This window comes from Garra rufa, chromosome 5, assembly GCF_049309525.1.
Source record: "Garra rufa chromosome 5, GarRuf1.0, whole genome shotgun sequence".
Lineage (NCBI taxonomy): Eukaryota > Metazoa > Chordata > Actinopteri > Cypriniformes > Cyprinidae > Garra > Garra rufa.
This window is the reverse complement of record NC_133365.1, coordinates 29,599,679-29,615,132: the sequence shown is the minus strand read 5'-3', so window position 1 is coordinate 29,615,132 and position 15,454 is coordinate 29,599,679. Positions and strand designations below refer to the sequence as shown.

The 15,454-nt window shown below is 36.7% G+C and overlaps 1 protein-coding gene across 1 annotated transcript; it reads right to left on the bottom strand.

The window, feature by feature from the left end:
• Nucleotides 1-320: 320 nt before the first annotated feature.
• eda2r (ectodysplasin A2 receptor) lies at nucleotides 321-15,441 on the bottom strand. The gene is made up of 7 exons (XM_073841458.1): nucleotides 15,318-15,441; nucleotides 13,625-13,715; nucleotides 10,590-10,768; nucleotides 10,313-10,401; nucleotides 4,594-4,761; nucleotides 4,383-4,487; nucleotides 321-1,109 (listed from the first exon to the last, which is right to left on the bottom strand). The coding sequence occupies exons 2-7, from the start codon at nucleotides 13,706-13,708 to the stop codon at nucleotides 709-711; spliced, it is 1,026 nt and encodes a 341-aa protein (XP_073697559.1). The 5' UTR covers nucleotides 13,709-13,715; nucleotides 15,318-15,441; the 3' UTR covers nucleotides 321-708.
• Nucleotides 15,442-15,454: the final 13 nt, after the last annotated feature.

The window sequence follows — 15,454 nt, the reverse complement described above, 5'->3', positions numbered from 1 at the left end:
AAACATGAATGAACATCGGAATGTATTTTACTTAAACCGCGGAAATAGATTTATACACAGTTTTTCAGATTTAAGTCCACCAAAGTTAATGTACTCTCCTGTCTGATTTGATTGTCAGACAAAATGGCAGATCTGGCTTTATGATTGTGAACTATCCCTTTTAATGTATTAATTTGGGAAAAATAAAAATCTTACTGATCCCAAACCTTTGAATGGCAGTGTAGTTCATACAAAAATTAGAATTCTGTCATCATTTATTTACCCTCAGCTGTTAAAACTATTTTAGTGCAGCACTTTCTCAATTAAAATTCTGACATTATAATAGCTTACAAGTTTGGACTGACATGAAAGTGAGTAAATACTGACAGAATTTTAACTCTGGGTGCATTATTCCTTAAATGTAAATAAGTGATGTTCATTTAAAGTCAGAATTAAATGAAAATAGTCCCACTCTACAATTTTTTTTCATATTTTGATAATCCAGTTAATTTAGATGTACATCACAGTACTGAAGTTCTTCTGTTCATTGCAACTTCAGAATATACTGAATCAATGTACTCTACCAAATGTGTGACTTGTAAAAACTGAAGCTTATCCTACTGAGAGGCTTATAATGCCTTTCTCCTAATAAGCACCTGTTTCTCACATTGCAGAAACCTCAGACACTTACAGTAGCCTTCTCGCTTTTTCTCTCCAGGTCCTGCAAAATCAGGTCTGAGGGTACTGTGGGATATTCCTGGCTATAAAGTCTGTAGGTCTGAATGTCTGCAGCTCCGGGGCATTGGAGAGATGCTGAAGGTCCAGTTCAGTGCACTCTACCGGAGCATGAAGCCCCCAGGCTGTCCGTTGCTCTACGGCACAGCAGGGCCTTACTGTAGACTGTCCTCCTACCAGAGTGAGAATGACATGCTGGTGGGAGGGGGCAGAGTCTGAAGAAGAAACTTCGGGCATTTCTGTTGCCTGCATAGCAACTCCCGTTGCAGGATCAGTGCGGGCCGAGGTTCGCACCAGAGGAAGAACCTCACACCCATGCAGGCCAAGATCAGAGGTCATTGTGGTCGTGGTGATGTCATGAAGCGTGCAGGGGTCCTTCAATTGCAGGCAAGAATCTTTCAGGACACAAACCACACAAGTCAGGAACACAATCATTGCATCTCTCACTTTCTCTCTTTTAAATACACATACAAAAACATACACTGTACTTATAACTTATAACTGTACTTTGGTGCTATAAAGTTGAGGTCAAAAGTTTACATAACACCTCGCAGAATCTGCAAATTGTTAGTTATTTTACCAAAATAGGGGTCATACAAAATTCAAGTTATTTTTAATTTTTTCTATTCTGAATTAGGGGTGTCGCGATATACCGGTATTGACGATAACCGTGATATTCAAATCATGAAATATCGACATCGTATTAACTTAAGGCAGTTATTTGCCGTTATTTTACTATAGTCATGGCATGGGAAACATTACATTAACCTGTTAACAGTGGTTTTTGTGTTTGTATATTTAAATAAAAGGATGATTCTTTTAATAAGTACTGCATTTTGTTTACTCGTCTAATTTTAGTAGTTTAGTAGTAGTGAGTAGTTCACTTTCAGAACAAAAATGTACAGATAATGTACTCACCCCTTTGTCATCCAAGATGTTCATGTCTTTCTTTCTTTAGTCGTAAGGAAATTATGTTTTTGCTGAAAATATTTCAGGATTTCTCTCCATATAATTGACTTCTATGGTGCCCCCGAGTTTGAACCTCCAAAATGCAGCTTCAAATGCCTCTAAATGATCACAGCCGAGGAAAGAAGGGTCTTATCTAGCCAAACGATCTGTTATTTTCTAAAAAGCTTTCTAAAAACAATTTATAGACTTTTTAACCTCAAATGCTCATCTTGTCTAGCTCTGTGTGTACTCTGTGTAGAGATTAAAAAGTATATAAATTGTAAATGTTTTTAGAAAATAACCAATCATTTTGCTAGATAAGACCCTTCTCCCTCGGCTGGGATCATTTAGAGCCCTTTGAAGGTGCATTTAAACTGCATTTTGGAAGTTCAAACTCGGGGGCACCATAGAAGTCCAGAGAAATCATAAAATGTTTTCCTTAGAAAACATAATTTCTTTACGACTGAAGAAACTTTTGAATTTAAAGATCAGGGTAAATTTAACTTATTTTATCTTCTGGAAAACATGTAAGCATCTTCGTAGTTTCTGAAGGGCAGTACTAAATAAAAAAATATATGATATTTAGACAAAATAAGAAAAAATGTACACATCTTCATTCTGTTCAAATGTTTACACCTCTGGATCGTAATGCATCGTCTTTCCTTCTCTTTTTAAAAATATCTTATAAAACAAGATAAATTACTTTAGAATAGGGCTGGGCGATAAAACGATAACGATATATATCGCGATAGACAAGAGATCGATATCAATAAAAAATGTGTTCGATAAAACGTTCGATATTTCGTCGGCCCGCCCAGCCCCCCTTTAACGTTCAGTTCATAGCGCCAGATCACAATAGAAGTTAAGGTTATCTTTCCTACAGAACGGGTCCATGTTGTTGTATTAAACAAACTAAATAGCCTTATGTTATTTATTTTATTTACACGACGGCATGTGATTTCTGTCTCTACATGATCGCGCGTTTACAATGTCTCCTCACAGACGGGATCGCGGACTCCATTCATAAAAACGGACTTTACTATAGGGCGGAATGCCGCGGAATTCGTCGATTTTTGGAACAATAAATCAAAAGTTGGTCTGTTAATTAATTCAGATCTCGATATGGACTAGTGTCTGTGAAAACTGAAATGCAAAAAGACCGTTTCAATAAGAATCCTGCATGTTCCGTTTGCCTCTAACGTTAATGAATGGAGGAGACGCGTTTTATTTTCACTACACGCATACTGCACACGTGACGCTCCCGCTAATTTTTGTCATTTGCATCTCACATGAACAGACAAACTCCAATAAATACATCTCCAAAGCTGCTGTGAGTGTCACTTTTTGTCAATTTTACCGTTTCATTAGTGAAACTAGCATCATTCATACTGTATTACACACTGAAACTTCACGGCAACCTGTCAAAATAAAAGTACGGTTTAACATGTAACAGAACAATATTAGTCTTGTATTACTGTACAGTATAATGTAGGTGTTTATATGTTCACATTTAAATAATTTACATAAAACAATATATATGATAAAAAATAAAATAAAGAGTCACCACTTAATTGTTGAAAAAAGACTATTATTATTAAACCTTTTTTTAACTGAATATAATTTTTCTTCTATGTATTAATTTTAACAGTAAAGCTCCGTTTATTTTTATTTTTAAAAATAAATCTGTGATTTTGCTTTCATTTGATTATCAGAAAAATTAAAACAAGAATTTCTGAAAAAAAAAAAAAAAGATTGTAAGGCCCTATTGTTCAAAATGTTGAAAGTTTTGGACTTATTTTTTCACTTAAATAAATATTTTTGTTATTACACAAAGTATAGGCTAAAGTACCGGGAAAGAAGTAATGTTGGCTACAGGCAACCAGCAATCTGTGCAGAAAAAAAATATAATCAGCCAAGTACTTTGCAACAACCTCTGACCTGTGGTCAAGCCGTACTTCTGGGCCATACATTAGCTTGACCATTCACTTCATCGACAATGAATGGGGTTTGAATTGAGGATTAAGAGATAATTAAGTGTATATTGTGACTTTAGACTTATGTTTACATTTTAATTATTTGAGTTTTCTATGGTTGTTGACATTTCTGTCTTAATAACTGAGGGCATTATGATCAGAGGCAGGTTAAGTTTAAAATAAAAATGCTTGAGTGTAATATATTTTTCTCCTGGTCCTTATTTTAAATGGGTCATAAAAATATCAATAATTATCGATATCGACCGATATGAAACACTGATATCGTGATATAGTTTTCAGCCATATCGCCCAGCCCTACTTTAGAATCAAAGTGTCAGATAACAAGTCCTATTTTCAGAGAATATACCTGAAATTAAGCTCAGTGGCAAGCATTTTGTACTTTTTTGGACCTTTGGTGCAAAAACTTTGCAAACTTTATAAACTAACCTCAGAAACATTAATATTTGCATGACCCCTTTAAATCTCATTTCAGTGCAAAACAACACAGACAGACATAGTTTTCATGACAACTGATAATGGGATAGCACTGCTAACCAGTGTCAGCACCAGGCCCTTATTAGAAATAACATATTGTCATGCTGAGATGTTGGTTTTAAATAGGCCATGAATCGCTTTTTGAAGGTGATGTTTTGCCATCTGGTGTATAGGTGGCATAGTGTATTTTTACATCACATGCCATTGTGCCAGTAATCAAGCTGTAATTTACAGCCTGTTATGCACACTTACTTGATGTGTCCACTTCTGCATCCTGCATCACTGTGCGTAGGGTTGTCATGGGAAACGAAGTTCCATCACTGTCATGGTGACTGTTACTGACCGGTGATAAACAACCTGAGAGTAGAGTTTAAATGAAATGTTACATTTATGTTTTAACTCACACTCAGTGGTTTAGTGGATTTTTTTTTTGTATGTATATTCAGTGTATGTATATTCTTACGTTTACATGTTTTCCTGAGTGAAGACCGTGTCTGGTAGGTGACACACACAATAGCAAACAGGATTGTTGTTAATACGGCTGTTGCTCCACAAGCGGTCACTATGGAGGATGCATTGTGGATAGGAGGTGCTGAGGTCTGGGCTTTTGCCACACCACTCTCTTCTCCTCCTAAAAACAGAAAAATCAGTTAGAAAGCAATATCAACTTTCATTCATAAATCCAGTTATTATTTACTCTGTCTTTAATTTAATTCAGTAAATGTCAATTTTTGTCATTAAAACTCCAGATGGCGCAGGCTTATGGGTCTTTAAAGCCGGGCTAACACTGCGATTTTGGCCATGATTTGGCCATGTGAGACACATATTTTGAAAGAAATCAGAAAAAAAATCCTGTAATCCTAGGCTAAAATCTGTAGTCTTTGATTGTTAGTTTGACATGTTCACAGACAGCTGATTAATGGCTGTTGCGATCAAATTTGACCTCCGACGAAATTCTGGCAGTGTCAGAAGATTTGGCACACAGTCCTGCAGTGTGACATCTTTTAAGATGAATGTCAAACTGTCTTTGTTTTTCAAGACAAGCCATGATCAGAATTAATGCTAAAGATTTCTTCTATCCACCATAATCTCTGGCGCTCTCATTCTCCGCTCCCAGAATTCATCTGATATGTTGCCTTTGCTATGATAAACAACGGTTGCGCCACTGTTTTCATATGGGTGTGTAGTGCTGGTTACACTATTCTTCTTAAATACGTTGGTATTGCCGCCGTTTGTATACTTTTCTTAATAGCCGACATTTCAGCCCCATTCGCAATGCAGCTCACAGTCACTGAACGTTTATAGGTTGATAACATAAAACTATGAACAAGTTTTCCTGTCTTTAAGACGTCTTGACTGTTGTACAGTCTGACATTAATAACAACTGAGATCCCTCAGTGTGACATGATCATCATGTTTGTACAGTCTCACAAGTACAATCCTAAAGGACTTTTAAAAATCGCGTGCCCAGCTTAAAGCAAATTGATGATATTCACTGCGTTAAACTACTTGGCACTAGCTGATTGGTTCATGTTCCTTACACAGCCAGTGAGCTTGCTGGTTCATATTTAAATTGCTAGTTAGCATTCACTAGAACATCTTTCAGCGTGCTTACTCTGCAACCCTCCACCTCCCCAGCTCCACCTGTATAAATTATTAGTCAGTAACAACTATATTTCCTTACTTAAATCGTATGGCTTCAGGAGACTTGGAATATAGCACACAAGTCCAATTAACTACTTTAATGTTGCTTAAAAAAGATGGTCACAATTTATTCAGATGACAAGAATGAAAATGTAAACTATTCTTTTTAAAACACAACAGATTTTAGAATCTGCAAACATCAACTAAATGATCCTGGATCAACAGCTCAGTAATATCTCAATGATTCTCAATTTAAAACACACTACAACCGCAGCTGCCTTATTCTGTTGCCTTCCCTTTCCTCTTTCTAAACATCCCTCTTCCTGTTGCTGGCAGTGTATCTGATCAGCAGAATGCTAAAAGACCTCTGTCAGTGCATGATGGAGTGGGTTCAGGGAGGATCGACCCTCAGTCCATGCTGAGTACTTTCAAAGAGCATTGACTGATCCGTGCGGGATAAATACCTTCCCTCTTACTTCACCCATAATCACATTGAGAGAATAAAGAGAATAGAGATAAAACAGTGAGAAAAGGAGTAAAAATACTGAAGCACAGATAAGAGCATGGAAAGAATGAGTACGTGCAGGGGTGAGGAGAGTACCAAAATTTAGTTTGTCCTTAAAGGGTTAGTTCACACAAAAATGTAAATTCTGTCATTAATTACCCACCCTCATATTGTTCCAAACCAGTTAAACTTTCGTTCATCTTCAGAACAAAAATGAAGATATTTTTAATTAAATCCAAGAGCTTTCTGATCCTGCGTAGACAGCAACGCAACTGAAACGTTCTCAGGCCCAGAACGGTAGCAAGGACATTGATAAAATAATCCATGTGACATCAGTTGTTTTTATGAAGCTAACAAAAATAACTTTATTCAACAAATTCTTAGCTTCTGTCAGTCTCCACCATCATTTATGAGAGTATTATGACACATGCGTGTGGTGCTGCTGATGCAGGAGCTGGTGTTCTGAGATAGAACGTCCATCTCTCTTAGTTCATCATCTGTATATTCTGGTTCAAATAAGTAAGGCTAGGTCATCCTCTCTGTCGAAATTTTCAGACATGTTTATGATGACTGTTTTATGTATAGCGTGTGTCATCTTCTGCTTGTAAACAAAGCACAGTGCATCCGGGTTCTATGTCAGAATGCCGGCTCCTGCATCAGCACTGCCACATGCATGCGTCGTGGTACTCTCGTACCACTTGTCGAAGACTGACACAGAAGAGAAGGAATTCTTGAATAAAGTTATTTTAGTTTTCTTTGTGCACAAAAAGTATTCTCGTAGCTTCATAAGAATACGGTTGAACCACTGATGTCACATGGACTATTTTAACAATGTCCTTAACACCTTTCTGGGCCATTTGAACGTTTCAGCTGCATTGTTGTCTGTGCAGAGTCAGAAAGCTCTCGGATTTCATCAAAAACATCTTAATTTGTGTTCCCAAGATGAACAAAGGTCTTATGGGTTTGGTAATTAAGTAATTAATGACAGAATTTTCATTTTTGGGTGAACTATCCCTTTTAGCATGAAATTAAAAGGTCAATGTGTATGTACAAATTATTTACAGTGCTTTAACATAAGTTTGTGTTTCAGATTGTGAACATTTTCAGTCAGTCAGTCTTTGTTCGCAAAAAAAAAGAAGAAAATTGTAATTTTCAAGTCATCATTTACTCATGCCCTTACGGCGTTCCAAACCAGTGTGACTTTCTTACTTCTGTGGATCAAAAAGGAGGACATTTAATAAATATCTGGGTTGGTGAATTCAATTATGTAATGGCTGTGACTTTTTAACACCAATGCACTAACTTACAGTAAGAGCGTCAGCAAAAACTGTACATGCTGATCATTTTAAAGTGTTCTGATTGAGTTTGATGAAAAATAACCCAATATTTAAGCAACTGTATTTTTTTGTGCCATGGGTGATTTCGAAACCTTTGCGAATATTTTGTTTTAAATCTGTGGTTCACAGTATGTATCAAACCTTGGTTTTGAAACCAGTGTCTAATATGGTTTTAACTGATCCCAGGTCAGTTTTATAATGTAGGTTACATTTTAATGAATTCAGTGAATTTTAATGAACATGCATGTATAATCAAAAAGGGAGAGTGATAGTTGTTAATAGTGATAATTGTTTCTAATTTCATTAGCAAAGTGCTGCCTAAAAACAACTTAATAACATATTCATAAAAGAACACAAATTATACAGACACTTAATATTTGAAGTCCACGTAGCCTTTATATGGACTTCAAATATTAAGTGCCTGTATAATTTGTGTTCTTTTCAAAGAATAGTTTTTTAAACACATTATATATTTTAGAAATGTATTGCTGAAAACATGTTACGAAGACCAAGAGTGGAGTTTTTTGTGTTCAGGATTTTTTGGGTGGGCCTTGGCATAAAAGAAAAATCAATAATTTTGACCCATACAATGTATTTTTGGCTATTGCTACAAATATACCCCAGCGACTTAAGACTGGTTTTGTGGTCCAGGGTCACAAATGGCCCCTCCTCAACACTATAATTACTAAAGCACATTAGCATCAATCACAAGTTACTGTCATTACTGTTAGTCACTACAACCTATAGTTTGTGAGCTAGCTTTACCTTCGTCACATAAATAGATTTTACCTGATTGGGATAATTACCTGGTATTCGACAGTTAAGAGAGGCAGCAGATTTCCTGCGAGTGAATCATTTTGCGAAGCAACTAGTTCAAATGATTTGGAAGTTTTTAAAAGCTTAATTTCTCCCATCGCTATTCCATTAATCACCAAACATTCTAGTCTGCTAAGTGGTAGAAATGCAACGTTTACCTTTGGTTTCTGCAATTAAAACACACACACAAAAAAAATTACATTCCTGCCATCTACTGGGCCATCTACAGTTGATGAAAGTCACTGGCTTCCATAGTATTTTTTAGGGATACACCGAAATGAAAATTCTTGGCCGAAGCCGAACAAAATTAAACACTGGGCTGAAGGCTGAAGGGCGATTACCGAACATGGTTTTCCCCCCATGTATTTTGCCAATTTCTTTCTACTATTACATAAATACACAATATTTGCTTTTTACATTTTACGAAACAACAATTTAAAGATATTTATTTAACACTTAACATTTTTAACATTCTAGTAGACATTATAGCCTACCAACAAAGCACAATTTAACTTAAATAATATTCTTTGGCCTTCTTGAATCAGGCATGTGTTTTTAATGTACAAATATAATGCAGCCTTGCTGAGCAAAGGGGATTGTTATAATAAATGTATTACTAGAGCTGTTGTAATGATTGTTATCATTATTTTTGAACAACAGTAAAATTACAATACTAACATTTATGAATGTTGATTTTTATTTTGGCGAAAACCCGCAAAAGAAGGCCTCAGTACTACTTTTTGCTGACAGCAGTAGATTTATGAATGATTCTCATCACGCTGATTTCTCTCGCGCGTTAGACTTTGAACCCTGGCTAACGAGCTTGCGCAGCGCTGTCAGAATAAATACAATTTGTGCGTGTTTTAGACAACATAATGTCCTGTAGTTTATTTACTAATGGTTTAAGGCCATTTCGCGATTTCATTCATCATACAGTAACCAGCAACAACCACCCCTTTCTCTTCTCATGGAAGACATGCGATGCAATACTAAACAGTCTTGTGCTGTCGGTGCTTGTAATGATTTTTGCATCTTTCTCTGAAAGTTTTAAATGCTTCCACACTGCCGACATGTTTGCTGCATTAGTGTGCGCCTCTATTTGATCACGTCATTGTTCAGTATGATTTATTCGGCTGAATAATTTCGGTTGCCGAACATTCGGTGCATCTCTAATTTTTTTTTCTATCAACTGTTTATTACCAACATTCTTCAAAATATCTTCTTTTGGGTTCAGCAGAAGAAAGAAACTCAAAGGTTTGAAATGACATGAGGGTGAGTAAATGATGACAGAATTAGCTTTTGGGTGAGCTATTCCTTGGGTGCTAAAAAAAATCTGGCTGCTTACACTCTGCTTTTGCATCTAGTGTGAAACAAGCCTTACTGGTATGTCCAAAATAAGACAGAACGCTTAAATGTCACATTGTTTTTCACTTGAAATGATCAGAGCAATTACAAAATGATCATCAAACTATACACTTTTTGTTGACACTCTTAGGTGCTTTCATGTACTGCCATTTTATTGAATTCACCCAAACAGATATTTATTCAAATGACCTCCTTTTGTTATGTGCAGTACAAAGAAACTCATACAGATTTCGAACAACATGAGGGTGAGTAAATGATGACAGAATTTTCATTTTCAGACTATTGCTTTAAGGAGGCGCTGTATAATTAGGCTGATTGAGTGTCATATTTACCACAGGCCAACCCTGAAACACTGCTTATGCACTGCAAATAAAATGCATTTTGTTCAAAAACAGTTGGATAAAGCACAACAGAACTGAACAGAACACAGGGGTCTGGAGACACACTATTAACTTGACACGGTGCTCAGACTCAGTCATGCTGGTGTAAGTTGTATTTTTCAGTGTTGTACTCACGGCTACACTGTATGTTTCTGAAGGGAGCAGGGCCACATGGAAGGCATTCCAAATCTTCTAGTCCATCCAGTCGCATTTTGCTGTAGAAACTTCCGTTTGGAAAACACAAAAAAGGATTTGGTTTGAAAAAAACATACAGGTGTGTGTGAGTCTATAAAGGTTTATGTTCAAAGCTGGTGCAATTAGTTGTGTGTGGGTTGATCACAATCAGCTATAAACCTCATGTTTCATAAAGGATGGTTTTGTGTGTGTGTGTGTGTGTGTGAGAAAATCCTACCCAGGAAGGCAGTTTCCGCACACTGCGTTGTCTGTGTGTGTGCAGCGCTTGATTTGGTGTCTGTTGAGTCTGCGGCAGTTCTGGCACAGTGTGCAAGGGTGAGAACCCCAGTCTTCTTTATACCACCGAACATCACATACTCCACACCCTGCCGACACTCCTACACCATAACCGCAGTCCTAACAGCCCACACGCACACAAACATATTCAGTAACATGATCAGTACACTGGATGTGTCAAAGTGCTTCTGAGAACGCAGCTTTTGTAACCTAGCCCGGATTGTAAGTCATTTAAGGTCACATGTAAACCTCTAGTGGCAGGGGTGTGATACTACAGCATCTTTACATAGTCCACAAATTGGGGTTTTCTTTGGACATTTGTAACATGTCTTCATATATATTTATCATGTACATAAAACAAACCTAAAATACATTTTTTACCAAAAAAAGGCAATTAATAATAATTTATAGGTAAAATTACATATACTTATGAACATCAGTTATTATTGTTAAAAAGTCACATTAGCTATATAGAATCGCACACACACACACACACACACACACACACACACACACACACACACACATATACAGTCGTGGCCAAAAGTTTTGAGAATTACATAAATATTGGAAGTTGGAAAAGTTGCTGCTTAAGTTTTTATAATAGCAATTTGCATATACTCCAGAATGTTATGAAGAGTGATCAGATGAATTGCATAGTCCTTCTTTGCCATGAAAATTAACTTAATCCCAAAAAAAACTTTCCACTGCATTAAGAAGGCTTCAGGGCATCCAAGAAAGTCCAGCAAGCGCCAGGATCGTCTCCTAAAGAGGATTCAGCTGCAGGATCAGAGTGCCACCAGTGCAGAGCTTGCTCAGGAATGGCAGCAGGCAGGTGTGAGCGCATCTGCACGCACAGTGAGGCCAAGACTTTTGGAAGATGGCCTGGTGTCAAGAAGGGCAGCAAAGAAGCCACTTCTCTCCAAAAAAAACATCAGGGACAGATTGATCTTCTGCAAAAAGTATGACGAATGGACTGCTGAGGACTGGGGCAAAGTCATATTCTCTGATGAAGCCTCTTTCCAATTGTTTGGGGCATCTGGAAAAAGGCTTGTCCGGAGAAGACAATGTGAGCGCTACCATCAGTCCTGTGTCATGCCAACAGTAAAGCATCCTGAGACCATTTGTGTGTGGCGTTGCTTCTCATCCAAGGGAGTGGTCTTACTCACATTTTTGCCCAAAAACACAGCCATGAATAAAGAATGGTACCAAAACACCCTCCAACAGCAACTTCTTCCAACAATCCAACAACAGTTTGGTGAAGAACAGTGCATTTTCCAGCACGATGGAGCACCGTGCCATAAGTCAAAAGTGATAACTAAGTGGCTCGGGGACCAAAACGTTGAAATTTCCATGGCCTGGAAACTCCACAAATCTTAAAACTTGTGGTCAATCCTCAAGAGGCGGGTGGACAAACAAAAACCCACTAATTCTGACAAACTCCAAGAAGTGATTATGAAAGAATGGGTTGCTATCAGTCAGGATTTGGCCCAGAAGTTGATTGAGAGCATGCCCAGTCGAATTGCAGAGGTCCTGAACAAGAAGGGCCAACACTGCAAATACGGACTCTTTGCATAAATGTCATGTAATTGTCGATAAAAGCCTTTGAAACGTATGAAGTGCTTGTAATTATATTTCAGTACATCACAGAAACAACTGAAACAAAGATCTAAAAGCAGTTTAGCAGCAAACTTTGTGAAAACTAATATTTGTGTCATTCTCAAAACTTTTGGCCACGACATATATATGAAAAGTTCAGATGCAAAAACCACCAAGTCTGTTCAAGATTTTTTTGAGATGTTTTTCTTGTTAATTTGCATTTTTATTATATTCCTAAATGTTTAGGTTCAGTAATTTCACTTTAACGGCAAAAAAGGTTATTAGTCAGTTACTGAATACCTTATTTTCAAAAAAGTTCAATGATCACACACACACACACACACACACACACACACACACACACACACACACATTGTGTTTCTATGTTTTATGGGGACATTCCATAGGCGTAATGGTTTTTATACTGTACAAACCGTATTTTCTATTGCCCTACACCTACCCTACACCTAAACCTAGCCCTCACAGGAGACTGTGCACACTTTTACGTTCTCAAAAAAAAAACCCAACTAATTCTGCATGACTTATAAGCCTGTTTCCTTATGGGGACCTAAAGAATGTCCCCATAAGGTCAAAATTTACTGGTATTACTATCCTTGTGGGGACATTTGGTCCCCATAACGTGATAAATACCAGGTACACACACACACTTTCTACACTAAAATATTAAGAATGTATCTAGTAAATAGCTTAGATATTAGAAATGAAAAACGAATTTTATTCCTAGGTTGTATGTCCATGACTACTAAGCCAACAGTCCATCAGTTACTACAAAATAACCTGTTAAAAAGGCAAAATTAGAATTTCTATGGGATATTTTGAATTAACTTGTTGAAAAAACTGCTTGAACCAGTCTATAGACTGATTTGATGGTAGTCTTCCAGCTTTGTCCGACCGGGTTTTAGAAGGGTTTTCAGCTGGTTTTTTTTCAGGCTGGGAGGGCAGTTTGCTGTCCAGCTAAACTGACTGAGCAACAGCAAAGACCAGCAAACTTTAGGCTTGTTGAAAATGTATCTCCATCAGAATGAACATTAACCACATAATCAAATGTTTACAAATATAACAACATCTGCTTGTATATTGTCTTACAAAGTCAGTTATAGTCGAGTTGCTGACTTTGACCGCAGAAATGTATACATGCCAGCTCATCTATGTGCATTTAAAAATGATTGATGCTTAGTTATAGGTGTTGTTTTCTGCACACAGCCTCAGGGCTTTGCAAATGTTGATTAATAAGGTGAACACTTTTCAAATGTTTGCTTTACAGTAAATTTGAAATTTTGGAGACACAGCAGGGCATTTCTCTTGCTCACTCACACACACACACACATACACTCGATCTTGCTCTCTTTCTCTCACCTCTTTCAATTCTTGGCCAGGTGGACACTGTGGGCACTTGTGACATTGTCCACCGTGATAATACTCGTCCATCGAACAATCCATTCCATATCTAAGAGAAGGAGAAAAAAAATTATAACATACAGCACACAACAAAGGACTTCCAATACTCAAATACTATGAGGCTTGAATGTAAAATACTGCATGCTGCCAGTAAAATTTTTAATTGCTCAATGGTTAACAAGTTACCTTAATATATACAGGGAAAAAGTGTAAATTAACTTAAAATTATATGCCATTTTGCTGTAAAATGCTGTCAAATGTATGGTTTCTGGAAACAGCTTAATTTACAAGACAATATCTGAGTTACTTTTTCAAAAAAAGTAACACCAGTTATGAATAAAAACAATAAAAAGCAAACTGCAAAAATGTGATGCAAACCTGTAATACGTAAATGTTAAATAACACAAATATCCTTTATGTATTTATTTCCCATTGTATTAACCAATGTCTTTGCTGCTGACCTTTGATGATCCAATTCAACCATACTAATAAGCAAAAAATTACTTTAAATGAACTAACATTTGTTTCATTTTTTTATTGCTGAAGAGTGTTGAACTTTCTTCTTCTGCATTCTATTGTACAGCCGTGAATTTACTTTTCCGTCAGACTAAGGTGTATTTATTTCACTGTTAGTGTGAAAGGGCTTTTACATTTCCTGATAATGTAACTTTTTATATTTAAAACAAACAAGCAAGCCCAGCCCAGATTTAAAAAGCAACACAAAAGTAACAATGCATTACTTTCCATAAAAAGTCATTAAGTAGCGTATTAGTTACTTTTTTTAAGGGAGTAACACAATATTGTAATGCATTACTTTTAAAAGTAACTTTCCCCAACACTGATGTACACTTGAAAACATCAGCAGATTTTTGAGAATTGAGATAGCTCAAGTAGCTCACAAATCTCAAGGTTAAATTTATCTAGATGTAAATCAAATATATCTATTTCTTATTGTTTTTACATGCACCTCTTAAAAATACTAAAACTATAAGTAGAACTAAATATTTCTAAACCTGCGGACGGCTCAAAGGTTTACACGATCATGATACACGGGTCGTTTTAGGCTTAATAAATAAATATGTTAATATTTCTATTTTCAAAGTACCAAAACATTTTATACATTAGACATTTGCTTGAACAGAATCTGTAAAAACGAATTCGGCGTAAACATTTCACAGTCCGTAATTAATAAGTGGATCCAAGAGAGTTTATCTGTAGAGTAGATTAGGCTATACATTGCCTCTATAGAATTTACAGCCCATTTAATTATTTATAGCGAAATCTAATAAAAGAGAATAGAAAAGAAAAAAGTTTCGCTAGTTTCATGCAATATAGGCTATAGTCAGCTATTTACGTTCGTTCAATAATAAAGATGAATGTCCATTCATTTCCATCCATTCTAGATTTGAGAACACAGAGAAACAGATCAAGCGAGAGCGCACATTGAGGTGCTATCTAATACAAAAATACCTCCGTTAAATGATCTGCTGGGAATAATCTAACCGAGGCATAAAATACAAAGAAAGGTGGTCAAACTAAACTATAAGTAGGGCGCACTGCTACGATTCAAAAGTAGAGAGCACTGCACCGGCTACTACATCATGAATCTCCTGTAAAGTCGCTTATTAGGGACAGTTTCATCCACACTTACATTGCAGCAGGGGCAAATCTCAGCAGTCACTTAATTCTCTGTCCCATTAAAGTAACCGTATCCTGTGGCTTGGGGTAAATTCGGTCCAGTTAGGCTTGTGGTTGAAGTTGTTGACTGGCACATTTGCCCGGTGCGCT

Excerpts from the sequence above, each read along its gene's own strand:
- eda2r (XM_073841458.1), bottom strand. The coding sequence starts at position 13,708 with ATGGATTGTTCGATGGACGAGTATTATCACGGTGGACAATGTCACAAG. Across the intron at positions 10,769-13,624 it reads CTGGCCAAGAATTGAAAGAG|GACTGCGGTTATGGTGTAGG; the intron begins GTGAGAGAAAGA and ends GTGGGCTGTTAG. Across the intron at positions 4,488-4,593 it reads ACTCAGGAAAACATGTAAAC|GTTGTTTATCACCGGTCAGT; the intron begins GTAAGAATATAC and ends CTCTACTCTCAG.